This window comes from Mirounga angustirostris, unplaced genomic scaffold, assembly GCF_029215605.1.
Source record: "Mirounga angustirostris isolate CCGP_5_RB_7025 unplaced genomic scaffold, mMirAng1.0.hap1 SCAF_3, whole genome shotgun sequence".
NCBI classification, from domain to species: Eukaryota; Metazoa; Chordata; class Mammalia; order Carnivora; family Phocidae; genus Mirounga; species Mirounga angustirostris.
This window is the reverse complement of record NW_026991711.1, coordinates 142220911-142248674: the sequence shown is the minus strand read 5'-3', so window position 1 is coordinate 142248674 and position 27764 is coordinate 142220911. Positions and strand designations below refer to the sequence as shown.

Below are 27764 nucleotides of genomic sequence, written 5' to 3'. Positions count from 1 at the left end.
AATCATACTCGACGAATGAACAAGTGAATACATGCCTAGAAGAATGAGCTGATGGCTAGAATGGAGGCTGTTTTAGGGGGAAAGAACAATTTCCATTTACTTATAGATGGAAATTAAGTGAGAATGGTAATAATCTAAAATAAACTAGAAGTACCAGGAGGAGTATTAAAGAATATAAAGAAGGATGTAGGGAAAATTTTGGCTAAAGTCAGTGTTAAAGGTGGTATTCTAGACATGATGACTCACAGAAATGTTTTTACCATCTGATTATAGTAAAATAATTTCCTCCCTGGTAATGCATATTTTATGTCTTTCTAATATATTTAATCCATTTGGGTTGCTGAGCATGTGTTTTAATTCACCTTAATTTTAAAAATTTATTTCAAAATTTTTGGCACTTACTAGATTTAGGATATCCCTTAACAGATATTGTTGTCATCTCAGAAACAATAATATATGACTATCAGAATACCACCTATGTACCATTGTTTTAAGTGTTTTACAAATATTATCTTATTTAATCCTCCCCCAAAACATATATGATGTAGGTATTCCCATTATCCCCAATTTGCAATGAGGAAACTGAGGCACAGAGAGACTAAGGCAGTGGCACTTCAGAACCCATGTTCCTACCCCATTGCCTTTGCCATATTGTGTGATTTATTTTGTTGTTGTTTTGTGATCATAATCAAGTTTATTATTCCTGTTAATCTCTGTATTCCATAGAAATACCCTGAAAATATCCCCTGATTTCTCTGGCAAATTCTAAATATGTGATTCAATCTACTTAAACTACTACTGGTTGTTATTCCCCTAGCTTTAATCATAGTGTATTTTTAGGTTGGTTGCTTATTTTATTGCTTATAATCTGTCTTTTCTCATTGGAATGTTACCTTTTCAAGGGTAGAGACCTCTGTTTCACTCACTGCTGTATTTCTAATGCGTAAGTGCCTGGTATGTAGCAAATGCTCAATAACTATTGGTTGCATGAATAAATACTGACTGAATGAATTGTATTAAAAGTGTATTTTTTTATATATAATGTGATTTAATCAGTCAGCCAATATTTATTTATTTATTTATTTATTTATTTATTTATTTATTTATTTATTTATTTTTAAAGATTTTATTTATTTATTTGAGACAGAATGAGAGACAGAGAGCATGAGAGGGAGGAGGGTCAGAGGGAGAAGCAGACTCCCTGCCGAGCAGGGAGCCCGATGCGGGACTCGATCCCGGGACTCCAGGATCACGACCTGAGCCAAAGGCAGTCGCCCAACCAACTGAGCCACCCAGGCGCCCAGTCAGCCAATATTTATAAGCATCAATTCTGTGCCTAGTATGGTGTTCTGTCTATGGCACTTGTAAATACCAGGTCCTCTTCTAAGCACTTTACGTAAGCAACTCTTTTAATCTCTCCAATAACCTACAAGGTGGTCGGAAAAGATCCCCCAAAATGGTAAGACATGGCTCCTTTCCATATGGAGCTTCAAATCTAGTTGAGAAATAATACTAATGGAAATGAAATAGTTAGAAAACAAAGCAAGTTTGTAATATAAACATATTAAATTTTGGCAATAGTCAAATTTTAGAGAAAAGGAATATAGGCAGGTGTTTCAACTTTTAAAAGGAGTGGTAATTCATCTTGGTCTTAAATGATGGGAGGAATTCAGATAGATGAAGGGAGGAAGGGGATGATACTCCTGCTAAGAACAACTAAATTAAGGTAGAGACCAAGGATGATCCTTGGGGCCTGGTAATAATCGTATATGTCACTGAGTAGGTAGGAGGGGCAGGCCATAGATAGCTTTGAAACCCAGGCAGAAAGGTTTGGACAGGAGGTGGTGGGTATCAGTAAATCACTGCGTGTGTGTGATTTATAAAGTCAGGAAAATAAGTCTTCCAGCCGTATGTGGATTAAATGGAATAGAGTATAAAGCACTTGTCCCAGTTCTTGGCATGTAATAACTATCACTAAATGGTAGCTATTATTATTACTGCTAATAATAATAGCAGAGAAAGTTTTGCCTTGAATTTTTAACCTGGATAAATAGACTCATTCTGGGTTTTTTTTTTTTTTTATGTCAGGTCTATCTAATTTGTCTTTATAAAGTTTATAAACTTTATAAAGTTTAACTAATGATAATATTGATTAAGACAAACAACTGGGATTCTCTATGAAGAAATGGGTGGATCCCACATATACTCCAGTAAAGAAAATGTGTTGTTTTAATGTCATACCCATAGACAGAGCTAAAAAATAATCACACGAGGGTACCTGGGTGGCTCAGTAGGTTAAGAGTCTGACTTGATTTTGGTTTGAAGTCTTGATCTTGGGATCCTGGGATTAAGCCCTGCCTCGGGATGCACACTCAGTGGGGAGTTTGCTTGTCCCTCTCCCTCTGCTCCTCCCCCTGCTCATGCTCTCTCAAATAGATAAATAAAATCTTAAAAAAAAAAATCACATGATAAAGTTTCCAAACTACTAGCTACCTATACTTTATTAAAATGTACTATTGCCACCATGAAAAACAGTGTGATGTTTCCTCAAAAAATTAAAAATAGAATTACCATATGATACAGTGATTCCATTTCTGGGTATATACACAAAAGCATTAAAAGCAGGATCTCAGATAATTTGCACACCTGTGTTCATAGCAGCATTATTCACAATAGCTAAAATATGGAAGCAGTACAAGTGTCCATAGATGGGTCAATGGATATGCAAAATGTGTATACACACACACACACACACACAATGGAATATTAGTTAACCTTAAAAAGGAAAGAAATTCTGACAGGTGCTGCAACATGGATGAACCTCAAAGACATTATGTTAAGTTCAATGAGCCAGTCACAGAAAGATAAATACCGTATGATCCCATTTATATGAAATACTTAGAATAGTCAAAATCATAGAGACAGAAAGCAGAATGGTGGTTGCCAGGGGTTTGGGGGAGGAGGGATAGGAGAACTATTGTTTAATGGGTATAGATTTTCAGTTTTACAAGGTTAAAAGAGTTATGAAGATAGGTGGGTGTAATGGTTGCACAACATAATGTGTTTAATATCTTTGAACTGTACACTTAAAAATAGTTAAGATGGTAAATTTCATGTTATATGTATTTTAACATAATAAAAAAAAATTGGAGAAAAGAAGTGCTATTTGCAACTCTACAGAATCCAGTTATAGCTTTTTGATATATCCCCATGGAAGATACTTCACTAAAATTCAGCTGGTATAAAAACAGGCATTTCCCAGAGGGATAAACAAAGAAGGCATAATAACCTTTGTAAGATCCTCCATAAACTTCAAAGGATAGGAGAATGCCTGTAAGGTTTTTTGTTTTGTTTTGTTTTTTGGGGTTTCTTGTTTGTTTGTTTGTTTGGTTTTTGTTTTGTTTTGTTTTGTGATGGTAGGGGAGGTGGAGTATAAGCAAACTGTATCTCAAAAAGCTTTTAAAAAAAATCCATCTAATTATAGTTAATATACCAATTTTCTTAGTACAACATATATTTCATACTAACTATTCTCCAAATTGTTTCCCAGAGTTAACAGTGCAACTTATAATTAAATATTATGCTAGATGAAGAAACACAGGCCAAAGTTCAAAATGAGCTATATGTGGATAGAGAAATCTGAACAACAAAACTTCTGTAGGGGAAAGGACTAAAAAGTCGAAAAGACAACAAGGGATGGGGAGAAAAAAAGTGATCGAAGCCTTTTAAAGGTTTCAAGGCCAAGAATTTAAATTCGAAAATATTAGTCTGAAATCACTTAAATTCATGTATGCAGTTTGCATTATTGTCCATGTCTCCCAACGTAGAAAACAGTTTCTTTATGCAACACCCCAGCCCTGCTCCATCTAATTAACAGAGAAAGGTCATCTGCACACAAGAAGGCCCTACCTTTGCTGCTGAAGAGCTGGATTAATCTTTTGACAAAGTCTTAAATATTTCTAATTGCCTTTGCCCTTAAACCTTGGTATTCTCAGACTTTCAACCATATTTTCTGTCCTCTTCCTTGGTGTGGACCTGCGGTGCCACACATTCCAGCCTGCCCTCCACACCCTTTGCACAATCATCCATCCTAAGTGGGGCTTTATGGACAGAACCACTTTTTTCCTAGCCATCGTCTTTGCAGCCTGCTGACAGAGGTCCCTTTGCCTCTTGAAGGTTTATATACAACTATGACACTATGACACTATGACACACACTGAGTTTCTTTTTCTTTCTTTCTTTCTTTTTTTTCTTTTTTAAACACACTCAGTTTCTAACAGTAAGATTAACTTGGAGTAAAAAATGCACTGTGTATTTTGGGTGCAGGTCACTGTTTGCTGTTCCGGTTGGCAATGTACACAATGATTTAAGCAATACTCCTTTGGGCATTTTAGTTTAGGGTGTGGATATTATGTGACACAGCTGTCAACTCTTGGTTTGTTCTTGAGGGCAGTTAGCAGAAAACTGTTTTTTCTGTTTTGGTTTGTTTGGACTATTTGCTCAAGCAGAAGGAGCTTGCCTTCGACACTGAGGCAAACTCAACAAGGAGGTCACGTTGGTTCTCCATCTCTGCCATGAAATGAAACCATTTATGATATTTTCTACATCCTGGTATCTCTTGGTATCTACTCTCCTGAGCTTGCTCCAACCTCTCCCTTCATGGCATCAGATAAAGATTGTGGGTCCCAGGAATGGGATCCAGGTATGGTTTCCCTCTTGCTGGCCAGCAGGAAGGTGCTGAGACCAGAGACCTGGGTAGTAGCTATATAACTGTTTGACTCTGTTTATTGCTTTATCCTCCATTCTGGCTTTGTCCCAGAAGTTTCCAATGGCTCTAGCAGATTTGGAGTCAGTATCTCTGATGTATTTGCATCTGACCTCTGACCTAAACCGCAGTGTTATTTTCAGCTGTTCTTTGACAGGGAATCCAACAGCTGCTGTTTAATACCACAGACAGCTTGTGACACACGCTGGGTTTCTAGCAAGAGGATTAATCTGATGATCTTGGGCTCTGATTTGAAGCTGTCTATAATTTTCCTGCATAGGGGGTGGAGAAGAATAAAAATGAAACCTGAAGTACATTGTTATCCTTTTTAAAAAATTGCAGTAAAATATACAGTGTTAACCCTTAATTAAACAAACAAAAAAAAAACATTTTATTGCTGCAATTAAAAGGTAATAACAAGATAATTACTTCCTGGTAGTTGTGATCATTGAATTTGAAAATGCTAGTGAGTAGAGTAAGTAATCACAAAGAAATCCTGAAATGGTAGATACCGATAATTGCTCATTAAAATATTTTTTACATGTCCCTAAGAAATCTGAAGCTCTGAGAAAATGTGACCATGCCACATAAACTTGACAAAAAGCAGTAAGTTTTAGAAAAGCAAATTAATCTAAAATTATAAGCAATTTTGTGGCTTAATTCCAAAATACATACTAGAACTTATTATTTTTTTTAAGAAGATTTTATTTATTTATTTGACAGAGAGAGACACAGCGAGAGAGGGAACACAAGCAGGGGGAGTGGGAGAGGGAGAAGCAGGCTTCCCGCCAAGCAGGGAGCCCAATGCGGGGCTCGATCCCAGGACCCTGGGACCATGACCTGAGCCAAAGGCAGACGCTTAACGATTGAGCCACCCAGGCACCCCTAGAACTTATTTTTAAAGTACATTTTGTGGGGTTTTCTTTGCATAAGGGAGACTTGAAAATCTTGAAAAGATTGATATCCAGGTCCATGATTGGCTGGTTTCAAAGTCCACCCTAGCTATAATAGATTCAATGGCCAAATTAATTTGGGTTGTCAGGATGTAATTTTTTTTCCCTTTGCTATTAAACATCAACTGATAGGCAGAGAGCTAGAAACTGCCCTCCCCATTTAAGATAATGGCAAAAATATCAGGCACTTAGTGTTACCATACCAGGGGTGTGGCTGTTCTTTCCCATTCTCTTCTCTCTCCCCTCTCGTGATAAACTCAATGGGGTTGTCTATTTTTAACCTCCTGTTCTTTCCTTTTGGCAGAGTAATCAGTGCGAGCTGAGCTCCTTCCCTGAATGAATCCAACTAACCCCAGTGATTGCCTTCTGAAATGACCAGCAGACACACATCTGTCCAGAGGCTGTCCAGAGTATAAATTCTGGTTCTAAAGTACCATGTCCAGCCAAGGAAGTCCTGGTGTGGAGTTTTCTACGACGACAGTTAGTTCAGTAGCTGTTCAGGCTGGGGACTCCAGAATCGTGATAGCTGTCATAAAGGTAAGACAACTTTCCTTTTTCTCTGTGGCTGTTGGCTTTTTGCAGGGTGTTAATAATCCTAAAGAATGTTCCACATAGTCAGCAGCACTCAGCATATAGAAAATAGCACAGCAAGTACATCTTACTTGTAAGTTTAAGTAACTTACTATGGTTTCTCTTTCAGTTAGTCAGAAAACATCTACAGCAGCTTAATTAAAACAAAAACAAAAAAACTCTACCATATACTTTCAATTTGATTTTTAAAGGCAAGGTACTCATGACTGCAAGTTCACAGGCTGGAGAATCAATGGGGACCTGTAAAATGTTTGTGATTTTTGAGAGTGGATGTGATGGAGGACGGAAGAGGACGGTCCCAGTAGATACGGGCTGGCACTGTTTTGAACATGATGGAGGGCAGGGAACACCTAATAGGAGGCTCTGATATGTGCCCTCCGCAGCACTGCTTTTGACATGGTAAAGGCACTAGGAAATCCTTATCACATTTTGGGGGAATGAAGACCCTGCCAGGGAAGGTGCAAAGGGCAGGCATCAAATTTGCCCTTATCAGCAGGAAGTTGAAGCTACTTGAGGCTTAGGGCTATTGCATATTTTATGTCAAGTAATTTGCTGATTTGCAAAGATGGCCACATACCTTTAGGTTGAAGAAGACATCTATGATTTTATTCCCTATGAAATGTCTTGCAAAAACCCTTGAAGCATTATGCTTGGATTTAGACAAGTCACTACTTCACGAATTCAGTGTTTAATGAAGTGAACAAGGCAAACAAGCTGGTGCTCATCAGCCAGTTACTTTCAGGACCTCACAAACCTGAGCTGAATGACTTCTCTGACCTTTGTTAGAAGCCTAGACTGAGGCCTGTTTAATTTAACTTAATTGCTGTGAATTTTATGTTAATATGAAAAGTTGTAACAGGAAAGCAGCACTTGATACTATGCAAAACAATTCACTCTAGAAGCACTGAATATAGTGTTCCTACTGATGTGATTCCCAATGCTCTTGAGACTTAGCCCCATGCAAACAGCACCTCTGATGATTCCCTGGCCCTTGAGTCCTTTCAAAGGCAGTAGGTGGGCATGGAAAGAAGCCTGAGGCAGAAGTAGCAAAAAATGATAATTTGCATGTGATTTTATGTGCTTTGAGTAACTACAAATTTCAGCAGTGAGGGAAAAGAGGCAAACTCATTGTTTTAAAAAAGTTAACTTTTCTTTCCCTCAAATAGGAAACATCTCTTAGAGCAGGAAGAGGAATAATGTGTATGGGATAAATTTTAGGAGAATCAGAGGTCAATTGACAGTGCAGGGGAAAAAAAACCCTAAAATTATGCTGGAAATACTTATTTTAACTTGATTGTGTTTCTAAGAATGTTCCCTCTGACCACCCTCCACAGCTTCTTTAACTTACTGCTGTCCCAAATAAAATAAACCACAAGCTATTCAGAGTAGAAAGTCCATCTTAAAGAAGTGTCTGTGTCTGATCTGTATGGGTTTGTTTCCAAATGGTCTTAGGGCACTCATGATCTGGACTAGCCACACATATTTTTCGTTTCTCTTCAACACTTTGCTTATCCATGTGCACGTGCCTTTTAGCAGTTCCTCTTGCTTAATCAGTTGTTGCTTCTTAGAAAAGCAATTCCTCAGGAAATGCAATGGTGAATTATATCTTGGAGCAGTGAAAGTGTCCTATGTGTGTAAAACAAATTGGCTGCATTCATACAGCTGTTGTCACATGCATTTAAATTTATTGACATTTTCATACATACTTTATTGATTACTCAACAACAAAAGTTGGAAAATGTTATGTTTTTAACTTTACTGTAAGATAAAAATCTGTTGCTTCATCTGCTGTTTATTCTTCACAGTTGAACCAGTGAGGTCAATGTAAAGACACTGATCAGCCTAAATAGCATTTATAAAACCTTTCCCCTTTGGTGAAGTTTGCAGCCTATTTGCCCCTATATGCAATTTCACTCTTTTTATGGAATTAAGTTTTGTGAGAGAGAGAATGTACAATTGTGTAACATGTTCTGTAATTTTATAATATTCAGTAATACACAATCTATTGTATGTGTTCTTCATTTGAGAATTTTTAATTTAAATACCGTATGCCAAGAGAAAAGAATTTACCCTAAGAGTGAAAAAAAAGACAGGGAGTAGATTTATATTAAACCTGTTATATTTCAATTTCAGGAAGGCCTATCTCTATAGAAAGAATAAAATGTTCACAGTAAAACTGAAACAGAAAAAAAGAAAGAAAGAAGAAAAAGGAGAAGGGTAAAGGGGAAGAAACAAGAGGAACTAAAAGTGTATTTTATTTCATTTTTATTTATAGTGTGGCAAGTGGGTACAACTTCAATTGGCTGAATCACAGCCCAATCTTCTAGAAATTGGTAGCAGTCAAGATGAGACCAAAAAACTTCTTCATGATCATGAACTTCTTTTGGCCAAGCTCAAGGTAAGATATTAAAATGTGAAGCAGATACAAAATTAAAAAGAAAATAAAAAGCTATTTCTTATACTTCCTCTTGATTTCTCTGACATCAGTGGCCTATTGCCATTGTAATATACTGCCATATAGATAATGGAAAAGCTCTATAGTTATTTATGAGCAAATACCAGCATTCGAGAGAGGTAACAAGATTTTTTTTAAAACTTCCCCTAATGTGATAGAAAATATGGAGTGATAATATTTCCACTGTGGAGAAATAACTAATTTTTTTTTCCTGGCTGCCTCAGTGAAAAAAAATTCTATCATTTTTCCATTTCATCCATTATACTGTCAAGTCACAACAACAGATCCAAACTTTCTGTTGCTAATGATACCTGCTGGCAAGAATAATATAGAAGCTTATTTTCCTTCTGTTGAACTGTTGAAAACATCTGATTTTGTGTTTAATATTAAGAGTTCTTGAAACCAAATAATAATTTTAGTAAAATCAGAGTTATTATTCCATATAAGTGTGGTTATTTAGTCAGAATCTAAAAATAACATTAGCTTGAGATTGCCAGATAAGGTATCAAGTCAGGGCCAGCTACGTAATTTGTGGGGCTTAGTGCAAAATAAAAAGGTGGGCTTCCTGTTTAAAAAGCAAGAAAAAGCTTTTTCTTGACCTGTCACATTGTATTTTATCTGCTATTTAATGTCTAGTTCCTTCAGGCCTAGGATACATTCTGGCCCAGTGCGTACCCTCACAGGCTCTGGGCCCCGGCCATGGCTCAGTCACAGGGTGTGGGCCTGACCCCAGCCTTTCCCTAGCTGTGCCCTGACCCCAGCAGGGCAGATGGCAGAGGTCACTGAACAAGGGTAGGGGAGCAGACAGGATAGCAGAGACTCTCTGGGAGGCAGGGCTCCATGTGAGATAAAGCACCAATCCCCCAGCACTTCCTCTGTTGTCCCATTGGACTTTACTTACAAAACACAAATTTAGAAATCAAATTATTAAAAATTTCAAAACAGTGACAGGCAGAGTCACTTTAAACCCCAAGTTTAAACCCTTCTAAGAACAGAGCCCAGGGATGCAGCCAGCCATGTGAGTAAGAACGCTTGTAGGTAAATGAATGGCTTCACTAAGATCAAAGAGGTTTGATTAGGCAGCCGGCAATGACTCTGTTTTTAGTCCTTTAATATTACTGGCTTCTTTGAACATCCTAGGCTGGATTGTATACTTGCTTCCTAGATTTAGAAGCAGATCTAAACTGTATCTGATATATATGGACAGTGGTTTTCTGATTGGGCAGTAGTAAAAGTAATTGGGTATATCAGACTGGAAAGTTGAAGAAAGAATTAGAACTGAAGGAGGGAGCCATTAGAATCCAGAATTTATTCTCCTGTTTGGGCAACTCCTTGCTCTGGGCTCTGGGCCATCTTTCAAAGTAGAAATCCCTGGCCACCAGGAAGTCCTTTGTATATAAGAAAAGAACACATTATGATGTGAAAGAGCATTGAACCAGGAATCAAAAGATCTATGTTTTTAGCACTAATTATACCATTAACTAGTGTAATTCAGCTAAAAACTCAAAGTCTGACTGCGGCCTCTACACAAATAAACTGAATTCCATGAATTGTGGAAACCCAATACTTCCTCAAAATTCCTGCTCATCCCTAGAGGTTTACTTTCTCATGATCTCCTGTGTCCCCAGCTCCTTCTTCTATACCTGCCAACTGTTTGTGCTAAAGCTAACTTGGACTTGAAACTACATCCCTTCCCCTGTTTCCACTAACACTTCATGCCCAGCCAGCATTTGCAGGTCTACTAATGAAATGTGAGTGGTGGGGAAGCTCACAGAAGTATGGGTCTTTCAGGCTCCCTCTTTCTCCCAACCCTATGCCTGTCCAGGGCCACACAACTCCAGGGGGAATGCTGTCTCAGGCAAAGCACTTTGGCTCTACAGCAACTATGCTTAAATGCTTAAATTTGCATACCTAAATCAATCCAGGAGCTCAGTGGGGTGGGGGTGGGGGGAAGGAAAAGGGCTTTCCATTTAACAGGATCCATCCTCACAAGATGCTTGTGGTTCAGAATGTAAAGTCCTGTTGTCCTTTTATGCCAGTCTTCTGGCTATGGACTAGCCTTCTGGACTTCAGGCTTTTAAACTGTAAAATGAAGGGAGAAGATTAATCAAAGCTCCATATCTATTGTAGATCTTACTATAAGGTGCCATGGGATCATGGAGCCATTCTCCCTCTCTGTACATGGATCTAAGAACATGAGGTCTCTGGTAAAAAGGCCTTTTGGCTTCACGTAGGCCTCTAGCCATGACCTCTTTCTGTCCATCTCTCATACCCTCCTCGACCCCACCTATCACTAGCAACTTAGCCACCCACCCCCCAAAGAAATTTGAAGTAGTAGCATCATCCTCCAATGTTATTGATTAAAAAAAAGAAATCAAGGAGTCCGAAGTCTGTTCCAGATTTGCTGACAAAAGACTTTTTAAAATAAAAAGGTGGGACGCCTGGGTGACTCAGTTGGTTAAGCAGTCACCTTCGGCTCAGGTCATGGTGGCCGGGGGGCAGGGAAGGGGGTGGGGGGCGGTGGGTCCCTGCTCAGCAGGGAATCTGCTTTTCCCTCTCCCTCTCCTGTTCCCTCTGCTTGTGCTCTCTGGCTCTCTCTGTCAGATAAATAAATAAAATCTTAAAAAAAAGATTAAAAAATAATAAAAAGGTAAATTCCATATTGCAGATGTATAGATCATGAATTTAACCAATTTATTAGCTATTACACTGTCAGTGAGGGCACAACTTAAGCTGTAGCACAAAGTTGTTGGATCCAAGTTAGTTTTAATATGAGCTTTTTGAATGATAAGAACATTAGTAGTTCAAAAAGCCAATAATATTTAATATTTAATGTTCATTCCAGTCCTTTTCCTATGCACAGGGCCCTGCAATTTGTTCTAATTATAAAGATAAATGCTGTGTAAGGGGTGTTTGAGAGGGTGTAGGGTTCAGCGCCGAGTCTACTCTAATTTGAGCATAGCAGTTAGCCTCTCTGGTTTCAGGTTCTTCATTTGAAAAATTATGATAAAAGCAGTTACCCTCAAACACCTAAAAATGGAAATTTGGGGGGAAAATGCAATGATATATGTATATACCTGCTGCTTTTAAAAGAAGAAGTGGTATAAATGTTCTGTTAATAATTAATAGATCAGAGGAATTTGGATATTTAATTTGATAGAAAAGCAATGTTCTGCCTCCGTTGAAAATTATCTCAAACCCCAGTAATTTAGATTAAAAGAGAAATTTCTGGAAACAGAACTTTTATGAGATTTTCCTAATGTTGGTAATGTCCATACCCTGAAGATATTATTTTCCTTTCAGCAGTATAGTACTTAATTCCAGTGGAATGTCCAGAGAAAAAATAATTTCCCTATTTTCAGTGGTGAAAACATAATCATGTGGAAAAAGCATTAACTCCCAAAAGGCATCTAGATTCTCAAACCATACTCAAATTATTTCTAACGAGAAGGAAGAAATTTGGGAAAGGGGAGAGAGATTTAAGTCAGGTAAAGATTTGCCTATGGCTGCTTTTGACATTACATTCCTAAGTGGTTCTCAGAGGAAAGAGGAATTGGAAGGACGTTAAGGATGTTGCTGAGGATATTCTCCTCAGCATCTGTCTTGTAACTAACAACATTGCAATTGTCCAAAGGAATTTACAAACCAAATGAACTTCCGGCCACTGGCTCCTGTATTGTTACGTATACAATATTAGCATCCAGGGAAGAATGACCCTTTTGAGTATAGAATACTAAATTTCACCTCTGATTTGACTTATAAATCTATTGGTTCCCTGATTCCGACTAAATTTCTGACTCAGGGAATACTTATTTTTCTCCTATTTCCATTTACTTAGCTAAAAATGAATGCATGAGAAATAGTCAAAATATATTACTAGTAAAGCTAAAAGTCTTATTAAAACTTGCCTTACGGGGCGCCTGGGTGGCTCAGTCAGTTAAGCGGCTGCCTTCGGCTCAGGTCATGATCCCAGGGTCCTGGGATGGAGCCCCGCATCGGGCATTTTGAAACAATGAAAAGAAAACCTTGTATTAATCCAGTTTTAAAGGCTGACAATGGAAGGCAGTAATTAAACTGTGAATTGTTTGGTTGTGAGTTCTGGAAGCATTATTGCATATTTCATTAATAATTTTATATGTAATTAATTTGCTGTTCATTGTTTTTTCATTGCTCAAATATTGCTCAGTGAACTTCTGAGCTTAATGGTGATAATAATGTGGGAGACCAAATGCAATCCAGATTCTAAAATTAGCCAAAAGGATTCTGTTACTATGCCTTGGTTAATTTTGCTTAATGTTGGTTAGCAGATCATTAAAGAATGTATATTTTGTATTTGAGTGATGAATATATGACACAAAGCAGTAATGTGCTTCCATTAGGATATTAGTAAAACTTGGACTAACTTAAGATTTTTTCTTTATACTGCTTAATTCATTTATAAATATTTCACTTGTGACTAGCTTTCTTTTATGTTTGTAGATGATGGCCTTTTTAGACTTAAGTGAAATTGCTGGATCATATGATAGTTCTATTTTATTTTATTTTATTTTATTTTATTTATTTTTAAGGATTTTATTTATTTATTTGAGAGAGAAAGAGCATGTGGCCTAGGGGAGGAGCAGAAGGGGAAGAGTAGAGGGGAGGGAGAGGGACAAGCAGACTCCACACTGAGCATGGAGCCCAACTTGGGGCTCAATCTCACAACCCTGAGGTCATGACCCTGAAAACATGACCAGAGCTGGAACGGAGAGTCAGATGCTTAACCAACTGAACCACCCAGGCGCCCCTGGTAGTTCTTTTTTTTTTTATGTTATGTTAATCACCATACATTACATCATTAGTTTTTTGGGTTTTTTTACATCATTAGTTTTTGATGTAGTGTTCCATGATTCATTGTTTGCATATAACACCCAGTGCTCCATGCAGAACGTGCCCTCTTTAATACCCATCACCAGGCTAACCCATCCCCCCACTCCCCTTCCCCTCTCGAACTCTCAGTTTGTTTCTCAGAGTCCATAGTCTCTCATGGCTCGTCTCCCCCTCCAATTTCCCCCCTTCATTCTTTCCCTCCTGCTATCTTCTTCTTCCTCTTTTTTTTTTTTTTTTTTAACATATAATGTATTATTTGTTTCAGAGGTACAGGTCTGTGATTCAACAGTCTTACACAATTCACAGCGCTCACCATAGCACATACTCTCCCTGATGTTTATCACCCAACCACCCCATTCCTCCCACCCCCCCACCACTCCAGCAACCCTCAGTTTGTTTCCTGAGATTAAGAATTCCTCATATCAGTGAGGTCATATGATACATGTCTTTCTCTGATTGACTTATTTTGCTCAGCATAATACCCTCCAGTTCCATCCATGTCGTTGCAAATGGCAAGATTTCATTCCTTTTGATGGCTGCATAATATTCCATTGTATATATATACCACATCTTCTTTATCCATTCATCTGTTGATGGACATCTTGGCTCTTTCCATAGTTTGGCTCTTGTGGACATTGCTGCTATAAACATTGGGGTGCATGTACCCCTTCAGATCCCTACATTTGTATCTTTGGGGAAAATACCCAGTAGTGCAATTGCTGGATCATATGGTAGCTCTATTTTCAACTTTTTGAGGAACCTCCATAGTGGCTATATCAATATACATGCTCACCAACAGTACACAAGTGTTCCCTTTTTTCCTCATCTGTGTCAACTCTTTTTATTTCTTGTCTTTAATAATAGCCATTCTAACAGGTGTGAGGTGATATCTCGTGATATCTCATTGGTTTTGATTTGCATTTCCCTGATGATTAATGATATTGATCATCTTTTCATGAAACTATTTCATGACTGATATATGGGTGTTGAACCAGCTTTGTATCCCTGGAATAGATTCCATTTGATCATGGTGTATGATCCATTAAATGTATTATTGAATTCAGTTTGTTAATTTTTTTGTTGAGACTTTTTTGCATCTATGTCCATCAGAGCTATCCCTAATTTTTTTTTAAGATTTTATTTATTTATTTGACAGACAGAGAGCACAAGCAGGGGGAGCAGCAGGCAGAGGGAGAAGGAGAAGCAGGCTCCCCACTGAGCATAGAACCTGATGCAGGGCTTGATCCCAGGACCCTGGGATCATGACCTAAGCCGAAGGCAGATGCTTAACTGACTGAGCCACTCAGGCTTCCCTATCCCTGATCTTTAATAACCAAGTGATCTACCAATTTCTATTGTCAGTTAATGTTTTGGGCTTGAAAAAGAAAGAATCATGGTCTGTATATTGTTACTTATATAAAAGAGGTTTAAGATTGAAGTCTTTGGTAAAGCCTACATTCCAGAACTAAGCCACCCACCTGGAAAAAGTGTTAAATAATTAATCAAGATTAGGAAGACAAAGAATTATACATTCTGGATTTTTTTTTTCTTCCAAGAACAAAAAAACTTCCTGTATTACCTGAGACTTAAAACTGGCTTGCAGAAAAGATTAAGTAAACATAGGAATACTAAACGACATTTTCAATCCTGAAATTTCCATCCTGACCAGTTCATTTTCATCAGTAGAGATCAGGTTATACTTCTACAAAAAACTAGCTAAATTTGAAAATGGAATTTTCCCATAGTTACTAGAACTTTTATCATTAACTTAGTAACCAAATATATAGCTATAGGACCTCCTTTGTGTATATACCTCAGAATTGGGTGCACAAAGTGTTGTGGGTGTGAAATGGTACAAAATGAAGAGAAATTCCTACCTCTTGAAACAGTTGCAGATGCAGTAATGGTTACTATTTAATGATTATGATGTGCCAGCCATCATAACAGATACATTAGGTATTTAATGCTCACATCAACTTTGTGAGGTAGGAAATATTCACATTTAACAGATGATAAAACAAATTTTGCCCAAGTCCCACAGTGGGACTCCAATTTATTTAAAGAGGTAGGATTAATATTCAAAACACAGCCATTGACAGATGATATATGGAAAACTTTATACAAAGTGCTGACAGATGACTCATCCAAGAGTTCCATCAGCCCAATTGAAGAGAATATTTATTTGGATCTCGAAGGAAGTGACGGCTAAGAATTGAGAGTCAAAATGGCATTCACATCAGAGAAAGGTGTTAACAAAACTGTTGAAACAAGTATAAGAAAGAGATGCATGTATGTGAAGAACCCTGCCAGGAAATGTCAAGAGATGAGGCTAAACTGGTAGGGTGGATGAAGATTGGGCTGGAAGGCAGTACATGTTGGGCTACACAGTTAGATTTGATTGTGGCCAAGCAAAGGTTCTTAGAGCAGGGGAAAGATTTGATAAAAATTTAGTCTGAGAAAGGTTACCTTTATAACATTAAGCAGCGTGGACTCAGATGGAAAATCACTGGAGTTAAAAGACGTATATGGAAGCTTTTACTAGACAATGGAACTTAGAATAGAATTCTGAGTGTAAGAGTAAAGAGAATTAAACTTGAAAGTTTTTGTTGTAATAACATCATATATTATGTATAGTAGAACTATCCTTTGATGAATTCATAAATTATAAAATATTATAGAATCAGATAATTTATTTTACATAAAGAATAAGGTAAAAGTCAGTGATAATCCTAAACCTTAAAACTTGTAGGATAAGAAAAGAAACCTTAAAACTTGTAGGATAATTATTTCATAATTGCAAAAGAGGTGCCATTTTGAATTAGAATGTTCTTTATATTTGACAGATTGGAAGTTAGTGATATCATTTGTTAGTTTCAGGGAATAGTGATGCTGGACACCAACTTGCAGTTATTTAATAAACAAATGGGAAGAGAAGAATCAGAAATAGCAAGAATAGGCCATTTCTCCAATAAATTTGACTGAAGCAAGAAGGTGATGCTGACTGGGAAGTTTTTGTTAGGATGGGAGAGATCAGGTTGGGAGAAATGGGCAACTTTCACTTAAGTAGTGGAGTGTGAGAATTAGTGGAGTTTGTTTACTATGAATCTGAATTTCCATGAGATATAATTGTGAAGTTTGGAAGGATAGGGCACAGTAAGAGGAAGATTACAAAGAGGATAGATGAACAGAAGGTCTTACATGAGTGATAAGAGGAGTATGAGGCAGTTTTGAGATTCCACATGGTCATGGTGGATTTGATCTTAGGGTATCCTGGATGGAGAAGACTGGGATGGCCACTTCCTATTCCAGTTGTTAGCCTGATGACTGTTTCCAGGCCCAGAACCCTAGGCAGTTCAGGAAGCCATTGAGAGAGAATGGTGAAAATGAACAATCTCCATATGCAACAGTAAGAGGAAGGAAGGCCTCATTAGCTGGTTCTAAACCTGGCTGGAATCACTTGGGACTTAAAGAGAAAACACAGGACTCATATATCTAGGTCCCAAAGCTGAAGAATCAAAGGAAGGCTGGGACACCTGTATGTTTTTGAGTTTTTTTGCAGTAATTCTGAGGCACAATGAGGAATAAGAGGCTCTGGCTCAAATCAAAAGAAACGACTACCATTAAACAACCACATTAAAGTGCTTGAACAGAGGTGCTGTCAATGGAATTGAGAAAAAGCCATGGAAAGTTAGAGGCAAACATATTCGGGCAAACAAAAGTTTGGGGGAAAGGGAATTTCAAGACAGAAGTATTGAATAGTGCTTAGAAGCAGCAGCATATTTGAGGAATTTGCCATTAGACTTGACTGTGAGGAGATTATTATTGCTCTCTGAAAGCTTTCTGGAGTGCTCCCCATTTATGCTATTGACCACGTCCTCCTCTGAATCCCTTCTGTAATTTGTAGCCTATCTATCTCTACTTTGGATCTGCTTCATGGAAAGCCCTTTTATGTTTCATTTTTGTCTTCTTCATTAGACTTTGATCATATTTTTGTCCCTAGGGCCTAGTACTGTGCTTGGATTATATATTCAATAAATATTTATAGAATGAGTGAATAAATTAGGCAGGGAAGGAATGAGTACATGTATTTATTACATATCTTCAGGAACCATTTATCTCTGAACTAACAAAAAAACATGCATAAAAGGACTGTGAGTAAAAAAAAAAATGGAATAGTGATTATTTAAATGGTATTCACACACCGTGCTCTTCTTGCTCACAATGGTTCTGAAGGTTTTAAGGAGACTCAATTATTAATGTACAGAACATTTGGGCTCCTTAGAGAACATAGTGGAACTGATAAAATATTAATACTGTTAGTTTTTCTGATTTGTGTCATTACTCTTCTTTTAACTGAGCTGGAGGATGAGTTTCTGAGTAAATTATTGATATCCTCATCTTGGAATGCTAAGTCCCCCTCCTCCGAGAAGTGTCCCCTAAGCTCCGGCCCCATCTTAGGCCCGTCTCTCTCTCTCCATGTGTTTCCACTGTGCTTCTCAGCACCTCTGTACTTATAGAAGTACAGTCTCATACCCTAATGTGGTACTTGTTCAAGCACAGCCTATATAATGAATATGTTAAAGTGTAGTTTATGAGTAAATCACACCAGAGTTGTCTTAGATACCTGTTAAAAGGAGCTATGTAGACCCCTATGAGAAAAGACTCCCTGTGAATAGGGCAATTTGCTACCTGCAGCTCTCCTGGGCTCTTCCTATCATTTAGTGTCACTTTTAACACTGGTTTGCTTAATTTTTTTTTACATATATATGCAGTTCTCATTAGAGTGTAAGCTTCCCTCTAGGCAGAGATTGTGTTGGCACATATTCAGTTATTATATGGATAATTTTTGTCTAAATTCATGTAAGAGTTTTGGAGCCTTGGGGTGCCTGGGCAGCTCAGTCAATGAAGTGTCCAATTCTTGGTTTCTGCTCAGGTTATGATCTCAGGATCGTGGATCAAGCCCCACATCAGGCTCCACACTGGGCGTGGAGCCTGCTTGAGATTCTCTCTCTCCCTGTATCCCTCTCTCTCTCTCTCTCCTCCTCTCAAAAAAAAAAAAAAAGTTTTAGAGCCTAAATTATGACCTAGATGTAAACATAATACAGTGAACTTTTGTTGAGTGTGTGCTATGTGTCAACCACTTTTTAAAATTCAATATTTAACAAATTAAATATATTAAATGTTTTAGGTGTATTAATTAGTTTAATCCTTTACATAACCATGTGATATAAATTTTTAAAAAATATTTTATTTATTTATTTGACAGAGAGAGGCACAGCAAGAGAGGGAACACAGCAGGGGGAGTGGGAGAAGCAGGCTTCCCACAGAGCAGGGAGCGTGACATGGGGCTCGATCCCAGGACCCTGGGATCATGACCTGAACCGAAGGCAGACACTTAACGACTGAGCCACCCAGGCACCCCCATATGATATAAATTTTATGAGAGGCAGTGCACCTTAGAACTTGAATGCATAAGCCCAGCTTTCCTGAATATGAATCCCAATTTTCCTGTGTGGTTTTGTAGCTCTGGGAAAGTTACTTATTCTCTCTGTCTCATTATCTTCATCTATAAAATGGGGATAATAATAGTGCCTACCTCAGGGGTTAAAACAGTGAAAGAATTTAGAACAGGGCTTCATACATAGTGTTGAATGATTGTTAACTATTATTATTTTTACAGATGGGAAAACTAATGCACACACAAGTCATTTGCTACAAAGCTAGGAAGCAGTGGAGCTGAACTCCCAACTCCAGCAGCGTGCCTCTGTGCTGTCCCTATGCTGGGCATGCCACATGACCATCGGCCATTAGCTGTACCATAAAATCCCACTCGCTCAGGAAGGTTACAGGGATGGTATGAGTAACTTCTCAGCCGACTGAAAAGAACCACTCAATAATTTCTTATCAACATTATGGCTGTGGATCTTAGAGGATTTGCGGTAACCAAGTCACAGCAGCATCAAGATGGTTCTGCTCTACCAGGCTAGCTTCCCTGTCTACTGTGTTCCTAACTCTATGCTTGGCTTTGGGGAGTAGAGAGACATGAAAGAAATGTGAGGGACATCCTCGGCCTCCAACAATTTATAATGTATGACCCTGGTAGATCCATGGAGCAATTAAAGAACAGTGAAATCACAGCCTCAAGGCACTGGATGATTTATTAAGTCCCCAGATGAAAAATGTTGATAGGCAAATTCAGGGGAAAAGAGAAATTAATTTAGCTAGAGTGGTTTCTTGGTGAAGGTGGAATTTAAGGTCAACCTTGAAATATGGGGCTATGGGAGTAAGCAGTGTGAGAAGAAAAGTTTCTGGGACACGGGGGAGGGCTGACTCTTTAAGCCAGAAGTAACTGTTTTTCCTCCACTTTGGCTTCATCCTGTGTACAAATGCTAGCTTAATAGTCATATTTATTTATCCTCCTGTTTGGTACAAAAACTTCCCAATGTTCTAGCTTTCATCAAGTTTTAGGGAATGTGTCATTCTCTTTGTTACTGTTTTTGTTTTTAACTCAAGCATGGTGGAGTTCAAGTTCCCCAGTAAAATGCACAATGGCACTCTCCATAAGCCTTCAGAACTCTGTTTTTTCAGTAACATAAAAGGCCACAGAGCTCTTAAGGAAAGGTAGTAAATCTAAACAAATCCAAGGGTACAGAAAACTTCCTCAAACAACAGAAACCACCATTAATAATCTAATCCATGCACCTGTATATTATTTCTAATTACATTATTTACTTCATTTCACAGAGCTGGCATGGAAAAGTCATTTATATGCAAAATGCCCAAGAAGGAAAAATTAAGAAAACACAGTTATGAAAAATAATGTAATAGAACTTTTTGGGTGCACTTAAACATCTGTTTGAAAATTCCATCTTTTATTGCATCTATGAGAAAGAAATCTTTTTTTTCAACAGCTGTTTGGCAGTAAATTAAGGAAAAGAAAATATCTGGTTCCAGGGCACCTGGATGGCTCAGTCGGTTGGGCATCTGACTCTTGGTTTCTGCTCAGGTCATGATCCCAGGGTGGTGAGATTGTGCTGTGTGCTGGTCATGGGGCCTGTTTAATATTCTCTTCCCCTCGCCTTCTGCCTCTCCCCCCCCACCCCCTGCCCCATATTTGCTCATGCTCTCTCTCTAAAAAAAAAGAAAGAAAGAAAATATCTGGTTCCATTTACATTTAATTATAAAGAGACTAAGTTGTAACTTTGAAAGGTAAAGGTTGTTCTGGCATTTTTATTGTGAATGGATTTTATGGTGACTTAGTAAATGGCTCTGGTGTGAAAAGTGACCCCCCTTGCCCCCTAAAAAACTTACTTTTTAAAATCCAAATTGACTGATTCAATACAATGTCAGAATTTCCCAAGTTGGTTTTCTTAATCTTGCCTCTTTCTGTCATTGCTTATGTTACTGACATTTCCTAGTTACAACAGAATCATCTGATATTTTACTGACTTGGTTTTAGCATGGAAACACCTGGAAGTTAGAGTTGTCACAAGAATTCTTCATTAAATGAGGGCTGTGGTCTAGCTTTTAGTTAGAGGCTATTTTCACTCGGGACAGCTGTGGCCCACGGGGTTTTTAGCAGCCCATTAGCTGCCGCTTCCTTCTCAGACTGGAAGCCAACCAGAATCTGGTTGTGGGGTTTGTGTGCCGGTTTGGATTAGGGGCAGCCCAAACAAATAGAGCAGGGTGAAAACACCATGAAACAGGCAGGTGCAGGTAGCTGTTCACAGCCAGAATTAGGTGGTGACACGTTCATTTCTCTTGCATCAGAAAAATATTTTAAGCCAGAAATCCATTTTGCTTCCATACTGTATGTATAAACTAAAATTCAAAGTATGATTTACAGAAGAGGGTATAACCTATAATGATAGAATGCGTGGAAAGGAAGTATGTACTTTCTAGAGCACTTATTATCTCACATTTTAATTATCATTAGGAATGACGATGATGCTAATAGTTCCTGACTTTTGTGGAGGACAGAACAGTGGCCAGGCACTTTACACGCATCATCTCATTTTGTCCTCACGGCACTATTTTGAGGAAAGCATTCTTATCATGCCAATTTTCTAGATGTGAAAACTGAGACTCAGAGCAGTTGCCTAAGATCTCAGACAGCAAATGATGGGGCCCACTGAGAGTACGATTTGGGGGGTACTTAGAGGGTACTTTTGCCCTCACATGTCCATGCCCTTCCCATCCAGGCAGTTTCTACCGCCAAAAATTCTACCATCAGAGAATCATTCTTTCAAATAATTAATAAACTGTTCTTCACTCAAATACAAGTAGTGGAACAAGCACCTTCCCATCCCGGTACATATTGCCAGTGGCTTCCTCTTTCCTCGTCCTCTATCTCCTTTGGCCCTAAAGGTTTTCTGGTCTGTGGTTGACACCTAGGCTAGATGCTCTTTAAAGGTGTAGGAGATCCTACACTGTTGGTGGGAATGCAAGCTGGTGCAGCCACTCTGGAGAACAGTGTGGAGTCCAGTCCTCAAAAAGTTGAAAATAGAGCTACCCTATGACCCAGGATTGCCCCAAAGATACAAAGGTAGTGATCCGAAGGGGCACCTGCACCCCAATATTTATAGCAGCAATGTCCACAATAGCCAAACTATAGAAAGAGCCCAAATGTACATCAATGGATGAATGGATATAGAAGATGTGAGATATATATATAGATATAGATATAGATATAGAGAGATATATATAATGCAGTCATCAAAAATTGAAATCTTGCCATTTGCAACGACGTGGATAGAACTAGAGGGTATTATGCTAAGCAAAATAAGTCAATCAGAGAAAGACAATTATCATATGATCTTGCTGATATGAAGAATTTGAGAAAGAAGACAGAGGATCATAGGGGAAGGGAGAGAAAAATGAAACAAGATGAAACCAGAGAGGGAGACAAACCATAAGAGACTCTTAATCTCAGGAAACAAACTGAGGGTCGCTGGAGTGGAGGGGGGTGGGTGGGATGGGGTGGCTGGGTGATGGACATTGGGGAGAGTATGGGCTATGGTGAGCACTGTGAATTGTGTAAGATTGATGAATCACAGACCTGTACCCCTGAAACAAATAATACATGATATGTTAATAAAAAAAAGTATAGGGGAATAGGGGGAGAGATAATATGAACCTTTTTACAAAAGTAAAAGTCTTAAATTAAAACAAATATTCTCTGCTAATATAGTTGTTGATATTGGCGAGCATGTGAACAAAGGTTTATCATGAATATCAGGGTTTCTTCATACCCTTGAAATCACACCATCTGTTTATTTATTTATTCCACCAACATTTATGGCTAATCTGTCTGACATCAGGAAATGTTGCAGCCTATAGAAATAAAACAAGTATTGCATAGAACTGGGCTATACTGCTGATATATTTCCATAAAATACCAATACAACAACTAGGTTAGAATAATCATGTAGCGTACATATTTACTTTGGAAACTGCTTTCATATACATTGTCTCATTTTTGCTGACAATGTGGTATGGACTCCCTTTACAGGTGAGGAAACTGAGAGGTTTGATAACTTGCTCAGAGGTGGTAACTGGCTGAGCTGGGACTTCCACTCTGATTAAAATCCAGTTTGTCATGATCTTTCCACTGTTCTGTATCATGAGGCCTCCTGGCACTTGCTGAGCACTCAAGACTCATTCTGTCTAGAAGTATAGACCTGATTCCATGAAAAGTGCTGTCACCTCACAGCCAACGATGGGGATGTCCTGGTCCCCAGTGAGGAAGTGTGACCTATGTATAGTCTGGTGCCAATGTGGAGTTTTCTAGTGTGGCGATCCTTTGGTCCCCTGGCGATGGTGGTGTGCATCAGCCCCGAGGAGCACTGTGGCACCTGGTGGGGGATGTCACATAACTGACATAGAGGGGTAAGGACAAAATTAGGTAAAATTATACTTTTGGATTTTAGCTGGACTCCGTATATAATTGAATAGAACAAAATACATATTTGTATTGACACACACAGGTGTTTTCTATGGAACTCTTTGAATTATAAGTGATCGTAATAACAAGAAAGTCATTTTGCTAATGGACATAAGGCTATTTTCTCATGTCTTATCTATTTAAATTATCTTCCCATCACTGTGAAATAGATTAAGGGCTATATTAGTTACACATTTGAACTACATTGTTTCAACTTTTTAAAATAAATATAATTATTCTTTAAATACAATAGAACTTTATATTTTAAAAATTATTTTTGTGCTTTACATTGCTGTTATACTTCAACTCTAACAAAGCATTTTTTGTTTACTTAGAACTTATGAAAGCAACAGAGTAACTGTGTGCCTGCAATTATTTGGGTAAATGAAACACAAGATCAAATGGAAAGGTAGCAGATAAAAAGGTGTTGTGGTATGATTATGATAATTCTCATAATCGGGATCTGAGACTGAGCATCATTTCATCTATCACCATAAGTTATTGCCCATACATGCTAAAGCAATGGATCTACTGTTCTACTTGTCTCATTCAACAGATTTTGACTGAATATATTACATATGCGAGCACTGATCTAAGCTCTTGGAATTCAACAATGAACAAAACAGACAAAAGTCACTGCCCTGCTGAAGTTTACAATCTAGTAGAGGAAGACAAATAACATGAAACTCACATAAAAAATAAATATGGACGACGATATAAACCCAGATGCCCAAGACAGCCCTAGTATATACTTACTGTTATTGAGTTCCATCCAGTTTAACATATTTGTAAGATTTTATTTCATTTTTCATTTTTATATATTTTTAATTTTTAAATTATTTTTTGAAATAATTTTAGATTCACAGGAGGTTACAAAGTTAGTTCAGAAAGGACATGAGTACCCTTCACTTGGTTTCCTCCAATGGTTACAACATATACAATTAGAGTAGAATATCAAAATGAGGAATTTTATATTGGTACATTGTGCATATATATCATCTTATTACATGTTGAGATTACTGTGAACACCTCTGCAACCAACATAGAGAGTATTCTTTCAACACAAAGATCTCCCTTTGCTACCCCTTTATAGTCATATGTATCCTTCTCTTCTACACAGTCCCTAACTCCTGGCAACCAAGGATATGTTTTGCATTACTAGCTCATCATTCAAGAATTTTATAGAAATGGAAGCATACAGTTTTGAGTTCTTAAAATTGACTTTTTTTTTTCACTCAGCAGCAGAATGCCCTTGAGATCTATCTAAGTTTTGTGTATCAATAGTTCATTTCTTTTTTATTGCTAAGTAGCATTCAATGGTATAAATGTACCAGTTTAACCATTCACCCACTGAGGCACATTTTAGTTGTTTCCAGGTTTTGGCTATTACAAAGTTTTATTTGTACATTCATGTATGGACTTCTCTGTGGGCATAAGTTTTCAGTTCTCTGGGATAAATACAACTGCTGAGTCTTATGGTAGTTCCATGTTTATTTTTATATAGAAGTGCCAATGTGTTTTCCAGAATGGCTGTTCCATTTACATTCCTACAAGCACTGTTGACAGATTCAGTTTCTCTGCATCCTCATCAGCATTTAGTATTGTCATTATTTTTTTTTATTTTAGCACTTCTTTCAGGTGCGTGCTACAATATTAATTATTAAAGTATAATGTCCTACTATAGAATAATCATTTCACTTTTGGTACAAAGCAAGGTGTGAAGTAAAGAGAATAGAAAGTGAAAGAAAAGATATAATAGTTTATGAGTACATTTCCCAACTGAACACTGCTAAAAGCTTTTCTTTATGAAATATATATGTAGTCAAACTGACAGAAGAATTACTGAAACAGGAAAAAGAAATGTGTGGTATTGAGTAATTTAAGTATAGAGCGGTGAGGCCTTAGTGTTGATAGGTCTTTAGGATGAATGCATCTCTGTCATCATTAATGTTCTGTAATTGTGAAGTCAAGGCTATAGGAATCATTTATTATTATTTTTTTAATATGAAGGTGCTTCACTTATCAGTAGTACAGCCATAAATATATTTTATTGGTTCCTGGAGTCCCTAGGGAGACCCATCAAGATTGATAGAAATATTTGGGACATGTTGTATTTGGATTTGAATTAAGTATTGGGATCCAGAGAGACCTTTGTCTGATAGTAGTAAGTAAACAGAACCATTAAACTGTGTAATATCAGCTCAGTGGACACAGGTATATTTTTGAACCACCAAATAATAACTAACACTGACATGGTGCTATGTGAAACCAAGGGAAGAAGGGGCATGCTCTGACTTTGGGGACTTTATAATCTAATGGAACCCGGATGTTTGTTTTTTAAAATTTGCTTTTAAGGAATTACTCTGAAAAAATTGTAATGGCCCATCTTCTCAGAACATCAATTTTAAAGCTCTGATTTTACTCTTTGCTATTTACCTTTTGCAGTGACTTCATCTTAAAGAATTTTTTTAAAAAAGAAATATAGTCCTGTAGGAGATGCAAAAATGGATAAAACAGTTCTCACTCTCACCTAGTTTATAATCTACAGAATTTAAAACTTGCCCACTTACAATTGTACTATACAGTGAAATGTAACATCCAAATTAGAAAGGTAGAAATAAAGTGACAAAGGAGTCCAGAGGAAGGAGGAATTGCTTTTGGCTGGGGTGAATAGAAGGATTTGATGCAGGAGGCAGCAATGGAATTGGGACTTGAAGCCCAACAGGTTTTGGATAGGCAGAAGTGAAAATGTAGAATATTCTAGTTAAAAAGAACAGCAAACACCAGAACAAATCTGTGATGTTACCTGCAAGAGACTGACCAAAATAATACCTATCTCCTATTCTCAAAAGTTTCCAAAATTTTCATTCTTTGCTTTCAGTATCCTAAGCCAATTCTCCTCAGCTTAGTGGTCAAAATATTATTTCTAAGCATTAGAGACTCTACCCGTACTCCACAGTCTATCTTATAGATAGACTCTGCCGTGTCAGGAAAACATATGCAGGATATTGCCACATATAGTTGCTCTTTTAGAAAATTGCTATTCAGGGGACCATTTAATCCTCCACTGAAGAGAAAATCCATAATCCTTTTTGTGCTCGGCATGGCAGTTGAGGTGGTGTAATGTCCATAAAATATGCTGTACTTAAAACCAGTGATTTCAAAGCTACACTTAAAAAGACAGAGTGCATTTTTCAATATCATAGAATAGCCTTGGTTCCCTATTCTTTTGGAACCCAAAGAGAAAGTAGTGTCTTTTAGCATCTCTTTAAATAACCAGTTTTATGATGTTTGCCAGAGTGTCTTTCTTCTCAGATCCAATTCCAAAATACTTTCCTGACTTTAATGACTAACCAAGTGGGAGAGGAAAACTTAAACTAAACTGGCCTTGACCGAATCCTGAGGCAAGACATTTTTCATGGATTGCTCATCTTAGAAGCTCCATATCTCATTGTCAACAAAGTCTGCTTACACTGTAAACTGGGCATTCCATTTTTGTCTAACAACTAGCTTTTTTTAAAAAAAAAACAGAACAAAACCAAAACATGTTATTACTGCTACTGTTAATTAATCTGTGTTTTATTTGGTGACTGCCCTGAGGATTCTTCAATTTGAGAATTTTTAAATATGAAATATCTGGTTTTTTCCAAGTAAGGACAAGAAATTGATTTTTTTTTAGACTTTGAAAATAGATTGAAGTGCATGTATATATGTATGCACCTCTGACAGTGTCTAGTTTTTCTTTGTGATTTTTTTGTGTGTAACACAACTGCCATTTTCTTCAGATTTAAAGATGGCACCAAGGTGAAGGGAGGGCTTTATTATGCTCTAAAGCAGGTGACCGAGAATGAGGGTCTAAAGAACGGCATAGAGAAGACTTGAGAGGTAGGGACACAGTGTATTTTACTCCCAGGGGATAGAAAGGAGGGATTACCACCCACCTCATCTTTCTCCCAAATTAAGATGTGAGTCGAAGCTCATTTTATAAGACGGTTTTCTCTAGTTTGCAATGGAATGACGTGGCTCTTTAGCACAGCCAACATGGTTAAAAGATAGAAGTAGAGGTTATTTCCGCCCCCAAAGTTCAACTACTATTCGCACACAAATTAAGAGAGTAAGATGTGGTAAAAGTTGGACTGACAGGCCACGGGTAGGCACTTAATTTTGTTGCAAGTAATTATGAAAAAA

At 37.7% G+C, this 27764-nt stretch overlaps 1 protein-coding gene across 4 annotated transcripts in view; it reads left to right on the top strand.

Annotated features, from left to right (window-relative positions):
• CCDC141 (coiled-coil domain containing 141) overlaps positions 1 to 27764 on the top strand; it is a 213645-nt gene that overhangs the window by 13908 nt on the left and 171973 nt on the right. For all 4 annotated transcript variants that reach the window (XM_054506112.2, XM_045868431.3, XM_054506111.2 and 1 more), the window contains exons 3-4: positions 6023 to 6255; positions 8585 to 8707. In XM_054506112.2, the coding sequence (XP_054362087.1) occupies positions 6154 to 6255; positions 8585 to 8707 (225 nt within the window). In that variant the 5' untranslated portion in view covers positions 6023 to 6153. The remainder of the gene's footprint in view (positions 1 to 6022; positions 6256 to 8584; positions 8708 to 27764) is intronic.